This window comes from Carcharhinus amblyrhynchos, chromosome 2, assembly GCF_965287045.1.
Source record: "Carcharhinus amblyrhynchos chromosome 2, sCarAmb.v2.hapA, whole genome shotgun sequence".
Lineage (NCBI taxonomy): Eukaryota > Metazoa > Chordata > Chondrichthyes > Carcharhiniformes > Carcharhinidae > Carcharhinus > Carcharhinus amblyrhynchos.
In genome coordinates this window covers 41,833,897-41,849,167 of record NC_137325.1, presented here as the reverse complement: position 1 = coordinate 41,849,167, position 15,271 = coordinate 41,833,897, and the positions used below count along the sequence as shown (strand labels likewise).

General features: G+C 38.1%; 1 protein-coding gene across 1 annotated transcript in view; it reads right to left on the bottom strand.

Moving 5' to 3' along the window:
• The window catches only part of myo10 (myosin X), a 351,157-nt gene that overhangs the window by 155,491 nt on the left and 180,395 nt on the right, over positions 1 to 15,271 (bottom strand). Inside the window, exons 5-9 of the mRNA XM_080204973.1 lie at positions 10,281 to 10,415; positions 9,739 to 9,863; positions 8,255 to 8,268; positions 8,023 to 8,107; positions 2,004 to 2,107 (exon numbers count right to left, since the gene is read on the bottom strand). Coding sequence (XP_080061099.1) covers positions 2,004 to 2,107; positions 8,023 to 8,107; positions 8,255 to 8,268; positions 9,739 to 9,863; positions 10,281 to 10,415 — 463 coding nt within the window. The remainder of the gene's footprint in view (positions 1 to 2,003; positions 2,108 to 8,022; positions 8,108 to 8,254; positions 8,269 to 9,738; positions 9,864 to 10,280; positions 10,416 to 15,271) is intronic.

Below are 15,271 nucleotides of genomic sequence, written 5' to 3'. Positions count from 1 at the left end.
ACTCTTCTTCAATGTCACACAATTTTCACTGACCCAGGTGTGTTAGTCCCTGAATTCTCTCCTTTCACATCACTCAATTTCATTATGATATTCAGCTCAAATACGGCACAAATAGAAAATGGTGGATTAAATATGGAACATTAACACATTATTAACAAAACTAAATTAATAAACAGAGGAATTCTTTTGCAACTATTACATTTTTTTGAACACTTAGTTCAACTAATTTCTAACTGTGACAGTAAAGTAAGTTTCACCAAACTGGTGAAAGGAATTTTAGGACAGATGTTGTAAAAGTATTCACACAAGTGACCAAAATTTGGCATGGACTTTTGAGTAGAGTAGATGTGTTGAATTTACTTTAGAAAACAGTTGGACATTGTCAGGTTTGAGATGGATGATCCAAGAGGTGAAATGACTTCTTCATCCATATTTAACACACGATTGTGCAACAATGATGCTTAAAGATATCAGTATCCTAGTGGTGCAGTAAGTTTTGCCCATTACGCAGTGATAGAAATTAAGTCTGTGCTTCAGATCATTCACTGGATGCTCACACCATCAATTAGAAGGACAATTTCAAAGTTTTTAGATGACACAAAACTTGTAAGTATTGTAAACTGTCAAACTGCCAAGGGACACAGACAAATTGGTGGAGTGGGCAGATAGGTAGCAGATGACATTCAATGCAGCGAAGTGCGAGGCCAGGAATTTTGGTAGGAGGAACATAGAGAGACAGTAAAAAATAAGGGTAACCTTCTTAAAAGGGTGCAAAAGCAGACAGACCTGGGTGTATATGTACATAGATCCTTGAAGGAGGCAGGAGAGGTGGAGAGAGCAGTTAATAAAACATATACTATTCCAGGCTTTATTAATAGTGGCATAGACTACAGATCAAGGAGTTTATGCTAAACTTGGTTACTAGTCAGGCCTCAGCTGGAATATTGTGTACAGTTCTGGGTACCACACTATAGGAAGGATGTGAACACATTGGCATACAGAAGATGGTTACAAGAATGGTTCCAAAGATGAGAACTTCAGTTATGAGGGCAAGTTAGAGAGATTTGGACTGTTCTCTTTGGAGAGAAGAAGGCTAAGAGGAAATTTTATAGAGATTTTCAAAACTAGGGGATGAATAGACAGTGAGAAACTGTTCTCCTTCTTAAAAGGATCAAGAAAACGAGGGCACAGATTTAAAGTGTTTTGGAAAAGAAACAAGTGTGATGAGAGGAACAGCTTCTTCACACAACATGTAGATGGGGCCTGGAACGCACTGCCAGAAAATATAACGGAGACAGATTCAATCAAGGAATTCAAGAGGGCATTTGAAGGTTACTGAAATAGAAATAAACATGCAAGGTTATGTAGAAAAGGCGGGGACGTGACAGTAAGTTGTGAAGCTCATTTGTAGAACCAGTGCAGACACGATGGGCTAAATTACCTTTCTATGTGATCTGGTTAAACAGAGTGCCGTGATGAAGCATTTGCAGAGTGTTAAAATTGGAAAGGGAGATTTACACAATGATATTGGACCAAGTGCTCCCTTTTGTTGCAAGTATTTCTATGATTCTGAACCAGGTTGGTGAGAGCTCACTTGGTTGGGGACAGATATTTGATGTATTGGGTCTCCATTAAAAAAAAGCATATATTTAATATTCAGCTTCATTAGAAATAAAGAGAATAGTGAAAGAGAAAGCATCATACAGATGCACTATATTGTAGTATGGATCAATGTTATAGTTTATGCTCATCTTCCACAGTTGCATAAGCCAACCTTTAGACTTTAACTATGCTTGAAAACAAACGATCCAGAAAAATGATTTTAAAAAAATTGGGATAAATGAATTACTACATTTTTTTTAAGTTTCATCATGCAATAAATCTTTTAAGACTAAGCAAAATGAATTGCCTGTTAGACAGTCATGGCAAACAATAATAAAAGTTCTCTTGAAATTCTTGAAAGCCATTTCAGCTACTACTGAAAAGCACAGACCAATACTTACCATGACTTCCTGAAAGGTTTGTTGGTCATCAATTGTACTGTCCACAATACAACCAGACTGTCTCAAGTAATAGTAATTCTCTGCTTCAGATAAATAACACATCTCTGTGGGATGAAGAAGCAGAATGTATTTATTTCTGGATTTTTTTTAATAGCAATGCATTAAAATAATCTTTCAATTTGTGATTTAGCAGTGTTCTCCACAATTATAAATATTCTTCTTGCAAGCTCAAATCTCACTGAAAAATTAAGAATACATCCCTGTTTCGAGTACCAGTGAACTAATTTATTTGAAAAGAGTAGGAAAACTAAATGTTGTATAAGGAATAATCAGCAGCTGAACACAGAAAAGATAAATTAACATTCCCGGCAAACTCTTTTTGCAGAACCAAAAATCTATATTCAGAAGGAAAAACAATTCTATGAAATGTTAATCTGGCTTTTCTCCTCACAGATAATGGCTTCCATACCATGTGTTTCCATTATTCTCAATTCCTGTAATATTGGGCTAAAAGATGCCCACAAATATGAGGTGTTGTTTCTACAAGACCACACCAACGTGTTTAGATGCAGTTAACAATTATTCATGATCTTGGGTCAATGTGAACACAGAACAGGAATGGTAGTCTTCATATAAATCGTGGAGTAGACTTTCTGCGTAGATATAATTGGTGATTCCAATGTAAATGGCACTAAAAATTGCAACTGTCTTATTCCTACTGTACTCCCTGCTTCAGAATTCCATTTAAACTCCTTCTTGCATATCTCAAAACGAAATCCATCATAAACCAGTACAAATCTCTTAAACGTTCGTTGAGGACTTTATTTTTTTATTAATTTGTGGAACATGGACGTCACTGGCTGGCCTGCATTTATTGCCCATTCCTAATTGTCCTGGGAGTGCAGTTGAGAATCAACCACATTGCTGTGGCTCTGGAGTCACATGTAGGCCTGACCAGGTAAGGACGGCAGATTTCCTTCCCTAAAGGACATTAATGAACCAGGTGGGCTTTTCCTGACAATCAATAATGGTTTTATGGTCATCAGTAGATTCATAACTCCAGATATTTTTTATTGAATTCAAATTCCACCATCTGCAATGATGGGATTCAAACCAGGGTCCCCCAGAACATTAGCTGAGTTTCTGAATTAATAGTCTAGCGATAATACAACTAGGCCATTGCCATCCCTACGGTATCATTTTAAGCTCTATAGTATGTGTGTGAACACAATGCAGTATTTGAAAAATGCTGGTAACAAGTGCACTGTAGGTTAACTTCTCAAACTCTGTGTCTCATTAGCAGCCCAAGCATATTGTTCTGGATGTTGATTCAAAGTTGGAATTTACTTATATGCCCGGGTTCCATTATCATACAAGAACAAAATTCCTGTGATCTGGGTTAGAAAGTTTAATCTTTTGCACACGTGCCTTTAGTACCTGGAGGCATATTATGAAGGAAACATAATGAAGAAAAGCAGACAGACAGGAAATGAAAGAAAGTGAGGAAAAGAAAGAAAGTCAGAGAGAAAGAGAGCAATAGAAGCGCTAAGAGGCTACAAAAATAGCACAGGCCCTAGCAAATGGGAAAGATACATGGAGTAGCAAAGGATGAGAAACAGACAATAAGAACTACTAAAAGGAAGCATGAAAAGAACTGACAAACAACTCCAAAATCATCACATGCAATCCTTACAACTCCATTACTAGGAAAAATGTGGTTAGAAGCAACGTGGATCCCAACACGTAACAGTGATGAAATTAAGGAAATAGTGAATATATTGAATAATTACCATGCATCAATATTTGCAGTAGAGGATGGGATTAGCATGCTAGAATCCTAATGTACTTATTTTTGAATCAGAGAGATGTACTCAACAAAATTAACATAAAGAAGATTTCAGTAATGAAAAAATTAATGGCACTAAAGAAAAACAAGTTCTCAGCATCAGATGGTTTCCATCTCAGGTTTTAAAGGAAGTAGTAAAAGCATTGCAGATGCCTAACTATAATCTTTCAGTTTTCTTGATTCGGCACCATTCGTTTTTAGGTTGAAAAATTGTGCACGCTATCTTAAGAAAAATGAGGGACTAATTAGCCTAATTAGACTAATTAGCCTAACTTCTGTGAAATGATTAAGATGGTGAATGAACACATTGAAAATTTCAGCCGATAAGAGAGAGCCAGTGTAGATTTGAGAAGGGTAGATCATACTTAATTAATTTGATTGAATGTTTTGAAGCAGCTTCTTTAGTGGACAGTGGGATGCCTATCAATGTTCCCCATATGAACTTCCAGAAGGCTGATTCTAGGACTGTTTGACTCCAAGGCATTCAAAAAGGTCTGTCATGAGTGAAGTTAAGGCTCATTGAATTGAAGGCAATAATGGGCAGGAGCTCAAATTGGCAGACTGTGATGAGTAGTATTGGCAATGATCCGTGTTGGGACCTCAACTATTCATTTTATTCATTAAAAACTCAAATGACAGGATAAAGTGTCACATATTTAAAAAGCTAAGATTTCATTAGTGCAGATGGAAGCATAAAGTTGCAAAGAGATATTGTTCAATTAAGTGATCAAGCAAAATTGTGGCAGGTGGCTTTCAATGTAGACAAATTTGAGGCAATCAAAAAGGATAGAATCCACTACTTTCTAAATAGTGAAAGTTAGAAACATTGACGATCCAAAGAAACTTGAGGTTCAGGTACACAGGTCATTAGATAATGTTCTGAATAGTTACAAAAAATAATCATCAAGATTAATATATCTAGAGGAATAGAATATAAATGGGTAGAAGTCATGGGTCAGTTATATAAAGGCTTGGTAGACTGCACCTGGAATATTGTGAGCAGTTCTGGGCACCACACTGTAACAAGGGTGCATTGACTGGAGGAAGGACAGCGCGCGTGAGATTAAGCTACAGGAGAGGTTAAACAAACTATAATCAAACTTCATGGATTTAGAAGGTTGAAGGTAATTTTCTCAAATTTTTCAAGACATTAAAGGGAATAGTCAGAGTAGAGGGGGAGGAACTATTTCTGCTAGTCGAAAAGTTTAGGACTGGGGGATGGTCAAAAGTGCAGATAGCCTTTTAGAGTGAAACTTGTGTGATCGAAGTTTGGAACTCTTCTCTGCAAATGGCAGTTGATGTAATTGTAATTTTAAATTTGAGATTTATAAGATTCTTGTTCGGCAAGGATATTTAGAGATATGGAGCAATGATGGGTATAGAGAGTTGTATTACACGCCAACCATTATGTTATTGAATGTGAAACAATCTCAAGAAGTAACTAATGTTTCTATGTTTCTGCAGAGGAGCGAAAAGAGGAAAGTAAGCAAGAAAAAGAACGGAAAGTTATGAAAATTTATATTTCATAGGATCCCTATAGTGCAGGTGGCAGCAATTCGTCCCATCAAGTCTGTACCGACTCTAACAGAGCATCTTACCCAGCTCTATTCCTGTAACCCACGTATTTACCCCTAACCTTGGGGCATTTTAGTATGAGCAATTTAGTATGGCCAATCAACCTAACCTGCACATCTTTAAAGTGTGGGAGGAAACCCACACAGACTTGTGGAGAATGTGCAAACTCCACATGGTCACCTGAGGCTGGAATTGAACACAGGTCCCTGACACTGAGGGAGCAGTGCTAACCACTGTGCCTCAGTGATATTGTGCTTTTCACAACCTTAGAACGCCACAAAGAGATTTATAGGCAAAGAGGTAAATTTTAAGTGTAGTCACTGCTGCAATGCAGGCAATCCATGCGTAGCAGATCAAACAACATCAATGTTAAATAACCAATAACTGTTTACTTGTGAGGAATAAATATTGGCCAGGGCAGTGCAGACAACTCTCCTTTGAATGGTTCCACAGAATACTTCAGTTCCACTGAAGGGGCAGATAGGGTCTGGATCTGAAGGATGGCAGATTTGACCATTTAGCATTCTGCTGTTACTGTATTGAAATACCAGCAACGATCACATCCTCAAGCCTTGAAGTGGGTCTTGAACCAAAAATCTCCTAGCCCGGCTGACATCTTGGAGATGATTCTGCCAAAAGTGCTGAATTGGTGGGAAAACTGTTCTAAATCCTGACTGTTCTGGCAGTTCAGTTTCTCACCTGAATCTCCGCACACTGCGCTGAAGAGGTCCCAGTCATGAATATCATTAAAAACCCGGTGTGGGGGAAGAAGGGGGAAGGAGGGGAGGGGGGGGAAAGAGAACCTGAAAGGTTCCGATAATGAACTCATACATATATTTAAAATACATGCAGAAAAGATTTAAATCACTCACCTGCCTTCCCACCAGTTTCCAGAGTGGTCTGGCCGGCGACTGTTCGCCAACTCTGCGAGATGCGCATGGGCAAATCCCTTTCAAGGCCACATGTCGCCCACTGCGACCCGCCAGAAAAGTTGTGGGTCGCAATGGGAGAATCATAGCCTTATTTCACAATGAGGTGAATGTCCAACCACAATCACGGTCAGGCTTACTCAAGTCAAACAATTTATCACAGAATCGTTGCAGTGCAGAAGGAGACTATTTGGCCCAACATGTCTGCAGTAATATGGCTACTATGAACTGTACCATAATTCTCTGCAACGGGAGGACAGCTTACTAACTTCAAAAAAAGGTCCAAATTCTCCTCCCTGTTGTAAAGGAATGTCTTTTTTTGTTCACTTCAGTTACAATTGCCCAGAGAATTTTTATCATTTGTCAGAGGAAATGTTTATAAATTGGGCTTTTGACCAGGTATGTCACTGAGATTCTGTGTTATCAATGAGCTGGACAAAGAACAGTGATGCTCTTCAATCAATCAGATGGAAAGATCCTCACTTGAGACATGGAACTGAATTATCCTGGGTGTTTGGATAAAATCTCAGCAAAAGACGGATGGGGCCCTTAAGTAGCTATTTCAGAACCACGGTTAGCAGGAGGCAGGCAAATACATCCATTTTCGCTGTGTTGCAAAAACAATTTTAGTCCACCCTCTGCTGCCAACCTGATTCAGGGGCAAAATCCCAGTGGACGTTGTTTTCTCTGAGGGTTCAGCGATTTTGGAACTCAGTCTCAGAATGCGGTAGAAAAGGGTCATTAAATATTTTTAAGGCAAAGGTAGATTGATTTTTTTGCTCAATAAGAACCTAAGGTCAACGAGGGTAAATGGAAGTGTGGAATTCAAAACACACACAGGTCCGCCAATGAATGATGGAGCAGTCTCAAGGGGCTGAAAGGTGTACTTCTGCTTTTATATTTGTACAAATTCAATGAATCTTTCAATGCCTATTCCGTCAGTGAGGTCTAGAATAGCATGCCCTACGGAGCAGCCAGTATATGACAGCAGCTTCTGGGTTTAACTGTGCATCGTGTGGCTGCCAGAAATTATGATTATGATTAAGATTATGCTGGAATAAAGGGGAGGCTTTCACTGTTTGCATTGCAAAAAAAAATCCAAGCTAATGTCTAACTGTTCCTCCTCCTTCTTATTTTAAGTCTACTTAAATCTTATACAAATCTGTTTAAAAGCTTGACTGCTTTTGCTTCTTTCCTCATAAAAATATATCTCTTTTTCATCTTCTACGGACAGGACCAAAAAACTTTATCTGAAAGAAGCAATTCATTCCATGAAGAAAACTGGCCAAAATGTGACTGTGCTGAACAAATGTTTGATTTCATATTTGAAAGAGTGCACACTGAAGAAAGAGCAAGAGCATCACAGTGCCAATTTGCTGATCTCTATACCCTTCAAATGTGGCTCTTAACTGGAAGTGTAAGACAGAGGAATTGACATCATTATTTCATCTTGCATCCTTGCTCCCTATACAAATTTTTGTCAGGAAATGATCAAAATCAAAAACTTATTATACATGCCAAAACATTTATCTTACAACTGCACAGATATCAGTGGTAATCCCAGTGGTTTTAAAAAAAGGGTATTTTGTACATAAGCTTCCATAAAACGTTAATGACTGATTACACCTCCGTTCAAACTCTGCTTACAAAGGATTGGTTCATCACTCACCTTTTTGCTCTTTACCTGTCCCTGCCAGCAAAGCATAAAAAATGTGATAATTCCTCTCTCCTGGGTTCTGCCTGACTACACGATTCTACAAAAAAGTAAAAGGAACATTTCAATCTCTGAATCTTCACAAATCATGGAAAGAAAAATTAGCATTTTCTTTAAAACTAGGAAATTAAAATTGCACTTAAAACAATAACAACAGTCAAGTGCTTCAATCATGAAATGTCCTTACTTTTTCTAATAAATCTTTATTTGAAGACATCAATCAAGGAAAATAACTTACAAATCAGCTCCTTTATTGTATGAGCACAAAAAATTAAATTCTATTAAAATAAAAATGAAAAAAAAACAGATTCAAGACATTTCAGAAACAAAGAACAAAGAAAGGTACAGAACAGGAACAGGTCTTTCAGCCCTCCAAGCCTGCGCCGATCACAATGCCTGTCGAAACTAAAACCGTATGCACTTACGGAGTTTGTACCCTTCCATTCCCATTCATGTATTCTTCTAGTTGCCCCTTAAATGATGCTATCATGCCTGCTCCCACTAACCACCAGGCAACGCATTCCATATATTCACCACTCTGTATGTAAAAAAGTTGCATCTCTCCTCACAGCTAATACCCTTCAAACCAGGCGACATCTTGGTAAAGCTCGTCTGTACTCTCTCCAAAACATTCACATCCTTCTGGTAGCGTGGTGACCAGAACTGTACACAATATTCTAAATGAGGCCTAACTAAGGTTCTGCACAGCTTTACATGACCCACCAATTTTTATACTCAATGCCCATACCCATGAAGGCAAACACGCCATATGCTTTCTTGACTTCTTTATCCATGTGCTATGCCACTTTCAGTGGTCATGTATGCCCAGATCTCTCTGCTTGTCAGTACTCCTAAGAGTTCTACTATTTACTGTATAATACCTACATGCATTGGACCTTCCAAAATGCATTATCTCACACTTGTTTGGATTAAACGCCATCTGCCATTTCTTCGCCCAAGTCTCCAACCGGTCTATATCATGCTGTATCTTCTGACAATCCTCTTCACTATCCACACTCCACCAATTTTTGTGTTGTCTACGAACTTACTAATCAGACCAGCTACATTTTCCTCCAAATTATTTATCTATGTATATGAAAAACAAAGGTCCCTGAACTGATCTCTGTGGAACACGCTTGTCACAGCCTTCCATTCAGCAAAGCACCCCTCTACTGCTACTCTCTGTCTTCTGTGGCCAAGCCAGTTATGTCTCCAGCTCTCCTCTGATCCTGAGAGACTTCACCTTTCAAACCAGTCTACCATGAAGTACCTTATCAAAGGTTTTACTGAAGTTCATGTATACAACTTCCACTGTCTTTCCCTCATCCATTATCTTCATTATTTCCTTGAAGACTTGATTAAGTTAGTGAGGCACAACCTCCCCTTCACAAAACCAATGCTGTCTACCACTAAGAAGTCCATTTCTTTCCAATGCAATTGGAAAACAGAACTTTCCAAACAATTAGGAAAACAATCCCTTGAGACTTGACACTATCGCTATATATAACTGGATTTGCATTTTTCTTGGAATAAGCCACATTTTAGTTTGGCAGTTGTACATTTTTTCATTGTTCATATATTTTCAGTGTTTTCACAAAATAAACAAACTAGGCATGTTTTTAAAACATTTTGTGGAATTTGTGTTTTGATGCTAGTCACAGTAAAGGATACAATCTATGATTTTGCCTCCCTGAATATTGCCTTTTTGACAGAAGTTCAGCTGAATGAACTTCCCAAATCGACTGGAGTTGTTGTTGTAGACAGTCTTCGCATTACCAAATGCTTCCATGATGGGGCTGTTGATTCAAAAATAGATTTGAATTTAGTAGATTAAAAGTTCTGACTGATGCTATGCAAAACAACAATACAAATACTAACTGTTTGCTTTTAATCCTATTCTTTTAGAATGAGGTATAAGATTATAAATGACTAGTCTTAAAATATCTAAAGTACACGAAGTCAAGCGTATCTGTGAAAAGTTTAGCACAATCAGTAAATACATTAATTGTGAATGATAAAACATAATAATTTCTAACTACAGATGAAACCTAGTATGGAAAAGGGAAAGGCTGCATTTAATGGAATGACTATAGAAATCTCTGCATCTGGAGAAATTGTTCCACCTGGCTGAAGAGTTGCCACGGTAAAGTAAGTTAGGATCTCTAAACTCTCAATGAAATTTAGCTTGAATATACAAACAAATAACGTTTTACCTGCTTCCTAAAATAGCCTGTTCAACGCTGGAGATTTTTTCCTTTGTTGTTGTATCAAAGGAATGTTGGCTCATTGCTGATAAATACTTCAGGATGAGTTTTGTGCTCTCTGTTTTTCCAGCACCACTTTCTCCACTGAGAGGAGAACAATATTAAAGTTAACATAAATCAAACATGACAACATTGTCCAATAAACTATCACTCTGCAATATGTTCAGTCCACCTCACTCCAGGAATTATAGAGAGTGCAGATAAGATTCACTCAGATGGTTCCAGGGATGAGGATCTTCATTTGGGTGGATTGGGACTGCTTTCCTGAAGTGAAGGCCAAGATGAGATTTGTTAGGGATATTTAGAAGTGATTGGGAAAAGAAGAAACAATATCACAAGGCAAAATTTTTTCACTCAGCAAGTGGTTAGGATCTGGAATGCACTGCCAGAGTGTGTGGTGGGAGAAGGTTTGATCAAGACTTTTGAAAGTTATCTAAAAGAAAATGGCATAGGATTACAGGCAGATGGTGGGGGAGTGGTATTGAGCAAATTGCTCATTTAGACAGTTAGCGCAGACATGATGGCTGAATGGCCTCCTTCTGCACTGCAGCAATTCTGTGATTAACCCAACATGCATCTTCCGAAACTCTTCCCAAATATCAAATTAGTCAAAATGCCATTGGCTGCATCTTGTACTGAATTAAATCCTATCCGAGAAGCAGCTCTGCCTTTATTGGCCTGCACTGACAGCCTGTTTCATGCCATCTAAACTTCTCATCATCTTTCACAAATTTCTCTGACTTTTGAAACGTTCTACAAACACTGGCTCTCTCAAAGCCAAATAGCCCATTCCTCCCAATCCATTCTGAGATGTTGTACACTGATTACAGAGCTAACTTCTTACTTGCTGGAAGACACTTCTTAAAACTCTTCTGCCTGTCTTTAGACTTGACTACTTCAATGCTCTCCTGTCCAATCTTCTGTTCACCACTTCACAAACTCAAAGGCATTTTTTGTTGCCTCTAACTTAATGATGGCTGATGCTGGCAACTGGGGATCTGCTGGCAATAGGGAGGGGGGAAACACAGACCTGCCAGCATACTGTGTACATTTCATTCACTAAGGTCTTAATCACTAGTAAAAATATACTTAACATAAAAACACATTTAATTTAGCACACACCATTAAATTATGAAATATAAAGCTGCCAACAATTTCTAGTTAAAGGTTCCTGACTCCAGAACAGGTTCCCTCATGTTTTCTGAACGCAATGATCTAATGTGAATCCCATGGATTTCACCTATTTCACTGAAAAGTCAGTTTTCATGGGTGTCAAGTTGCGACCTGCCACTTACACTAATTAACGATTGGTGGGAATCCAGTGACAATTTCAGAATTCCAGTCCTCCTGCCTCTTTTTCCTTCTGCCTACCATGGGTTTCCATGGAATAGAAAATACGGCTTTCCCATTCTCACTGGAAGAAATTTCTACCTATTTGGATTGGATGTCATATAAGCAGTCTGATAATTTAAATGTATATTAGTGGGTTCCACCCTATTCTTCACCCCAGCTCAGCTCAATCACAATAGCAAACTACTCCAATCCAAAGGGAATTTAGGAAGCTTTGGACTGATTTCATTTTTAGCATAACACAATTTCATTACAATGTACTATTTTGTGATGTCTCCTTTTCTCTATCCTATTCTGAATGAACCACCAACACTGAGATTTAAGAAACAGAACAAGAATTTGAAAGCTTACATTGTTTCAAAAATGCTCCATTTAATTCATGCATGCATCACTTAAGTCACAAAACAAATTCTGCACATTTTCTGAACTTTTAACAAATTTGTCACGTTTGCAAGCTTCAAGCTGTCACAGGACAATGATCCCTGTTCAGTAAGCAGCTCATGATTGCTTTTGTGTGCAAACCATTTGGCAACTAAAAGAAAAGTTTTTATATCCATGCAAGAAAAAACCTTGGATGAAGCATTATTTATAACCAAATAAAAAAATTTATTTACTTCTTCACATTTAATACACATTGAGCTAGCAAAACATTAAAACAAACAGAATAGCACTGCTCAATACCAGAGACACATTTTGGAGGCCTTCTTGCTTTGCTGGAGTTTCAGTTGAAAACAATGGGCATGAGGGTATAATATTTTTAAACTATTTTTCACTTAAACAGTGAAATGACAATTCCAGTACAATTATAGATTTTATCGTTCAAAGTTAGATTGTATTCTCAGAGCCTATTTGAGCCACAGTGATTGAAGCAATCTAAGATGATAAATTGAAAACACTGGAAAAATAGCCAATTGCATATTATTAGGTACTGGCTAAATACATTTTGTAGTAGAGGTAGTGGCCCAGAAGTATTGTCAGTAATCCAGAGACCAAGGGTAATCCTCTGGGGACCGGGGTTCAAATCCCACCATGGCAGATAGCGAAATTTGAATTCAATCATAATCTGAAATTAAAAGTCCAATAATGACCATGAAACCATTGTCGTGAAAACTGATGTCCTGAATCTTTCGTATGTCCACAAGTCAGCTTTCCTGGGCATCAAAATCTGCTGTCCTTAGCTGATTTAGCTGACATGTGACACCAAATCCACAGCAATGCAGTTGACTCTTTAAATGACCTCTGAAATGGGGTAACAAACCACTCAGTTCAAGGGTTATCAGGGATGGTCAACAAACGCTGGCCCAGTTAGTGATGCTCAATGAAAAAAATCTTTAAAAACTTTCTACTATTTAGCACATTTCACGACCATTGAACTATTTTTGAAAAGTAATCACTGCTCTAATGCAAGAATGGTGCATCTCAAATTGGCAAAGTTTGGTCATTTACAAAGCAGCATAAATAAATCACCCAAGTATGTAATGTTCAAATTTGTGGCATATAAGAGAAAAAAAATGAAATAGCATCTTGGGTGATGTTAACATTAGAAGAATTGAAGGAGCACTTGTGCCATCTAGTGTAAAAGAATATACTTGAACAACAATAAGCATATGAGCAAAAGCAGTCTACAGACTGTGATGTTGCACGTAACTTTCAATTGTTGGCTGCTCAGTTCTCGCCTGAAAAGTATTCATTTAAGTATCTATGTCGGAAGAGTTACCATTGTTGTTCCAATGACATCCAAGATTTCCAGCAGTATTTTACTATCATTTCAATGTCAATGGTCAGTAAATGGATGGGAGATTGATTAAATTTGCACAAAACATGCCCGGTCCATTTGCACAAAGTATTAAGCACTCTCACAAGCCAGTCTTATAACGTGCACAACTATTTCCAAATTCTGTCCAGCCAATTTGCTAAGTTTATACTGTGGGACACTCTTTGACTAGAATATGTACAATGCTCTGATGGGAAGAGGTCATCAGTGTTGCTATAATTCTTAACCATATATCTTTCCCTAATGTTAGGAATAAGTCGTCAGGATGGATGTGAGCAAGAATGTTTTTATAGGATGACTGAAAACACAACCTGTCTGCTACTGGATTTAATTACTTCCCCCACCACCATCAACGTCCATTATCAGAGGCAGAGAAGAAAATTCAGGTAGTCGTGCTCCTGGAGCACCTACATATAACAGCACTGCCTCAGTGATAGTGATCATTCACTGAATAGAGGCGATACACAATGCCAAATAGAAAATCAACATACAACATCATACTGTTGGTTCTAGAGTTGCTCTTTTAAAATAATGAGATCAGGCCATCTCATTTTCATGAAAATGTGCGATAAAATAAACTTATAGACGATTTTATAAAACATGTACAAGTTATATTCATATATACATGAATAAAATTATTCCAAATGTAAAAGTTTATCTTCACACACTGTTCAACAATTGTGTTAAGTGTGTTAGCTCAGCTTTCGGTGGAGCACTATACACAATGAAGCAACTCTTTTTGAGACAAAGTCAAAATCTTGCACCCCTAATATCAACTGATAAAGAGGTCACAGGAATTTGTGAAATTGGCTCAATGTTAAGCCAACATAGGCAACATCATACATAGGATCCAAGTCACTTGCTCATCATGTGAGCTTGATGCTGAGATAGTGTGCATCAAAGCCATCCTACCAAACAATGACTATCTGATCAAATCGCTGTTGCTTATGAACAGGCCTAAGGCCATTTCACCATAAAAAAGTACCTAGTCTATCTCAGATTAACCTGGAAGGGCACAGTATCTCAAAAATTTGTGTAACATTTCACACTACTACTGCTACACAGCTGCAACACATGTGGCGTTCGTCACTAACAGGATGTTGTCATCAAGCCAAAAAGACTATCAGATAGATGAGCAACATGGTACATAAATTTCAATGTAGCTAGGCATATAAAGAACTGGCAGATTGTTTCAACAGCACGTCCCTTCAGCTGGTTGCAACTTGCAAGGTACCATACCCAACAAGGCTGTGTTTACAAAGTTCGAAACACAGGTGTCCAACATGTGATTCTGAGATTGGGCAGCTTTTGCTGAACAATCTTGAGCATGCTGAGAATTACATTGACTACTAATTTAAGATCATCAATTCGGATTGCAGTGTGGCTCACTTGCCTGTACTGGAAGCTACAAGTACATGGGGCACTTTGCTTTGCAAGCAGAAAGAACCAATTCCCGTCGTGGGCAGGCTGGTAGAATTACAGCCATTGTGTCTGTTTAACTAAACAAAATAGGAGGCAGCTATACACTGGTTCATTCATCAAGGAAATGCCTTGACCAGAGTCAAGCTGCTTGTTTTGAATTTAAACAAATTAGTTAACTGTTATTCATCAGTTAACTGGTGCATTCTCCATGGCAACACCTCTACCAATCAAAGTCCATTTACCAGCACTTTCCTCATGCAGTATTAATGGTTGTTTCCGTGACACTTGGTTCTCATGAATTGTTCTGATGCATGCAAGATGTTGGGTGACACATTGGCACAGTGGTTAGCACTACTGCCTCACAGTGCCAGGGACCCAGGTTCAATTCCCAGCT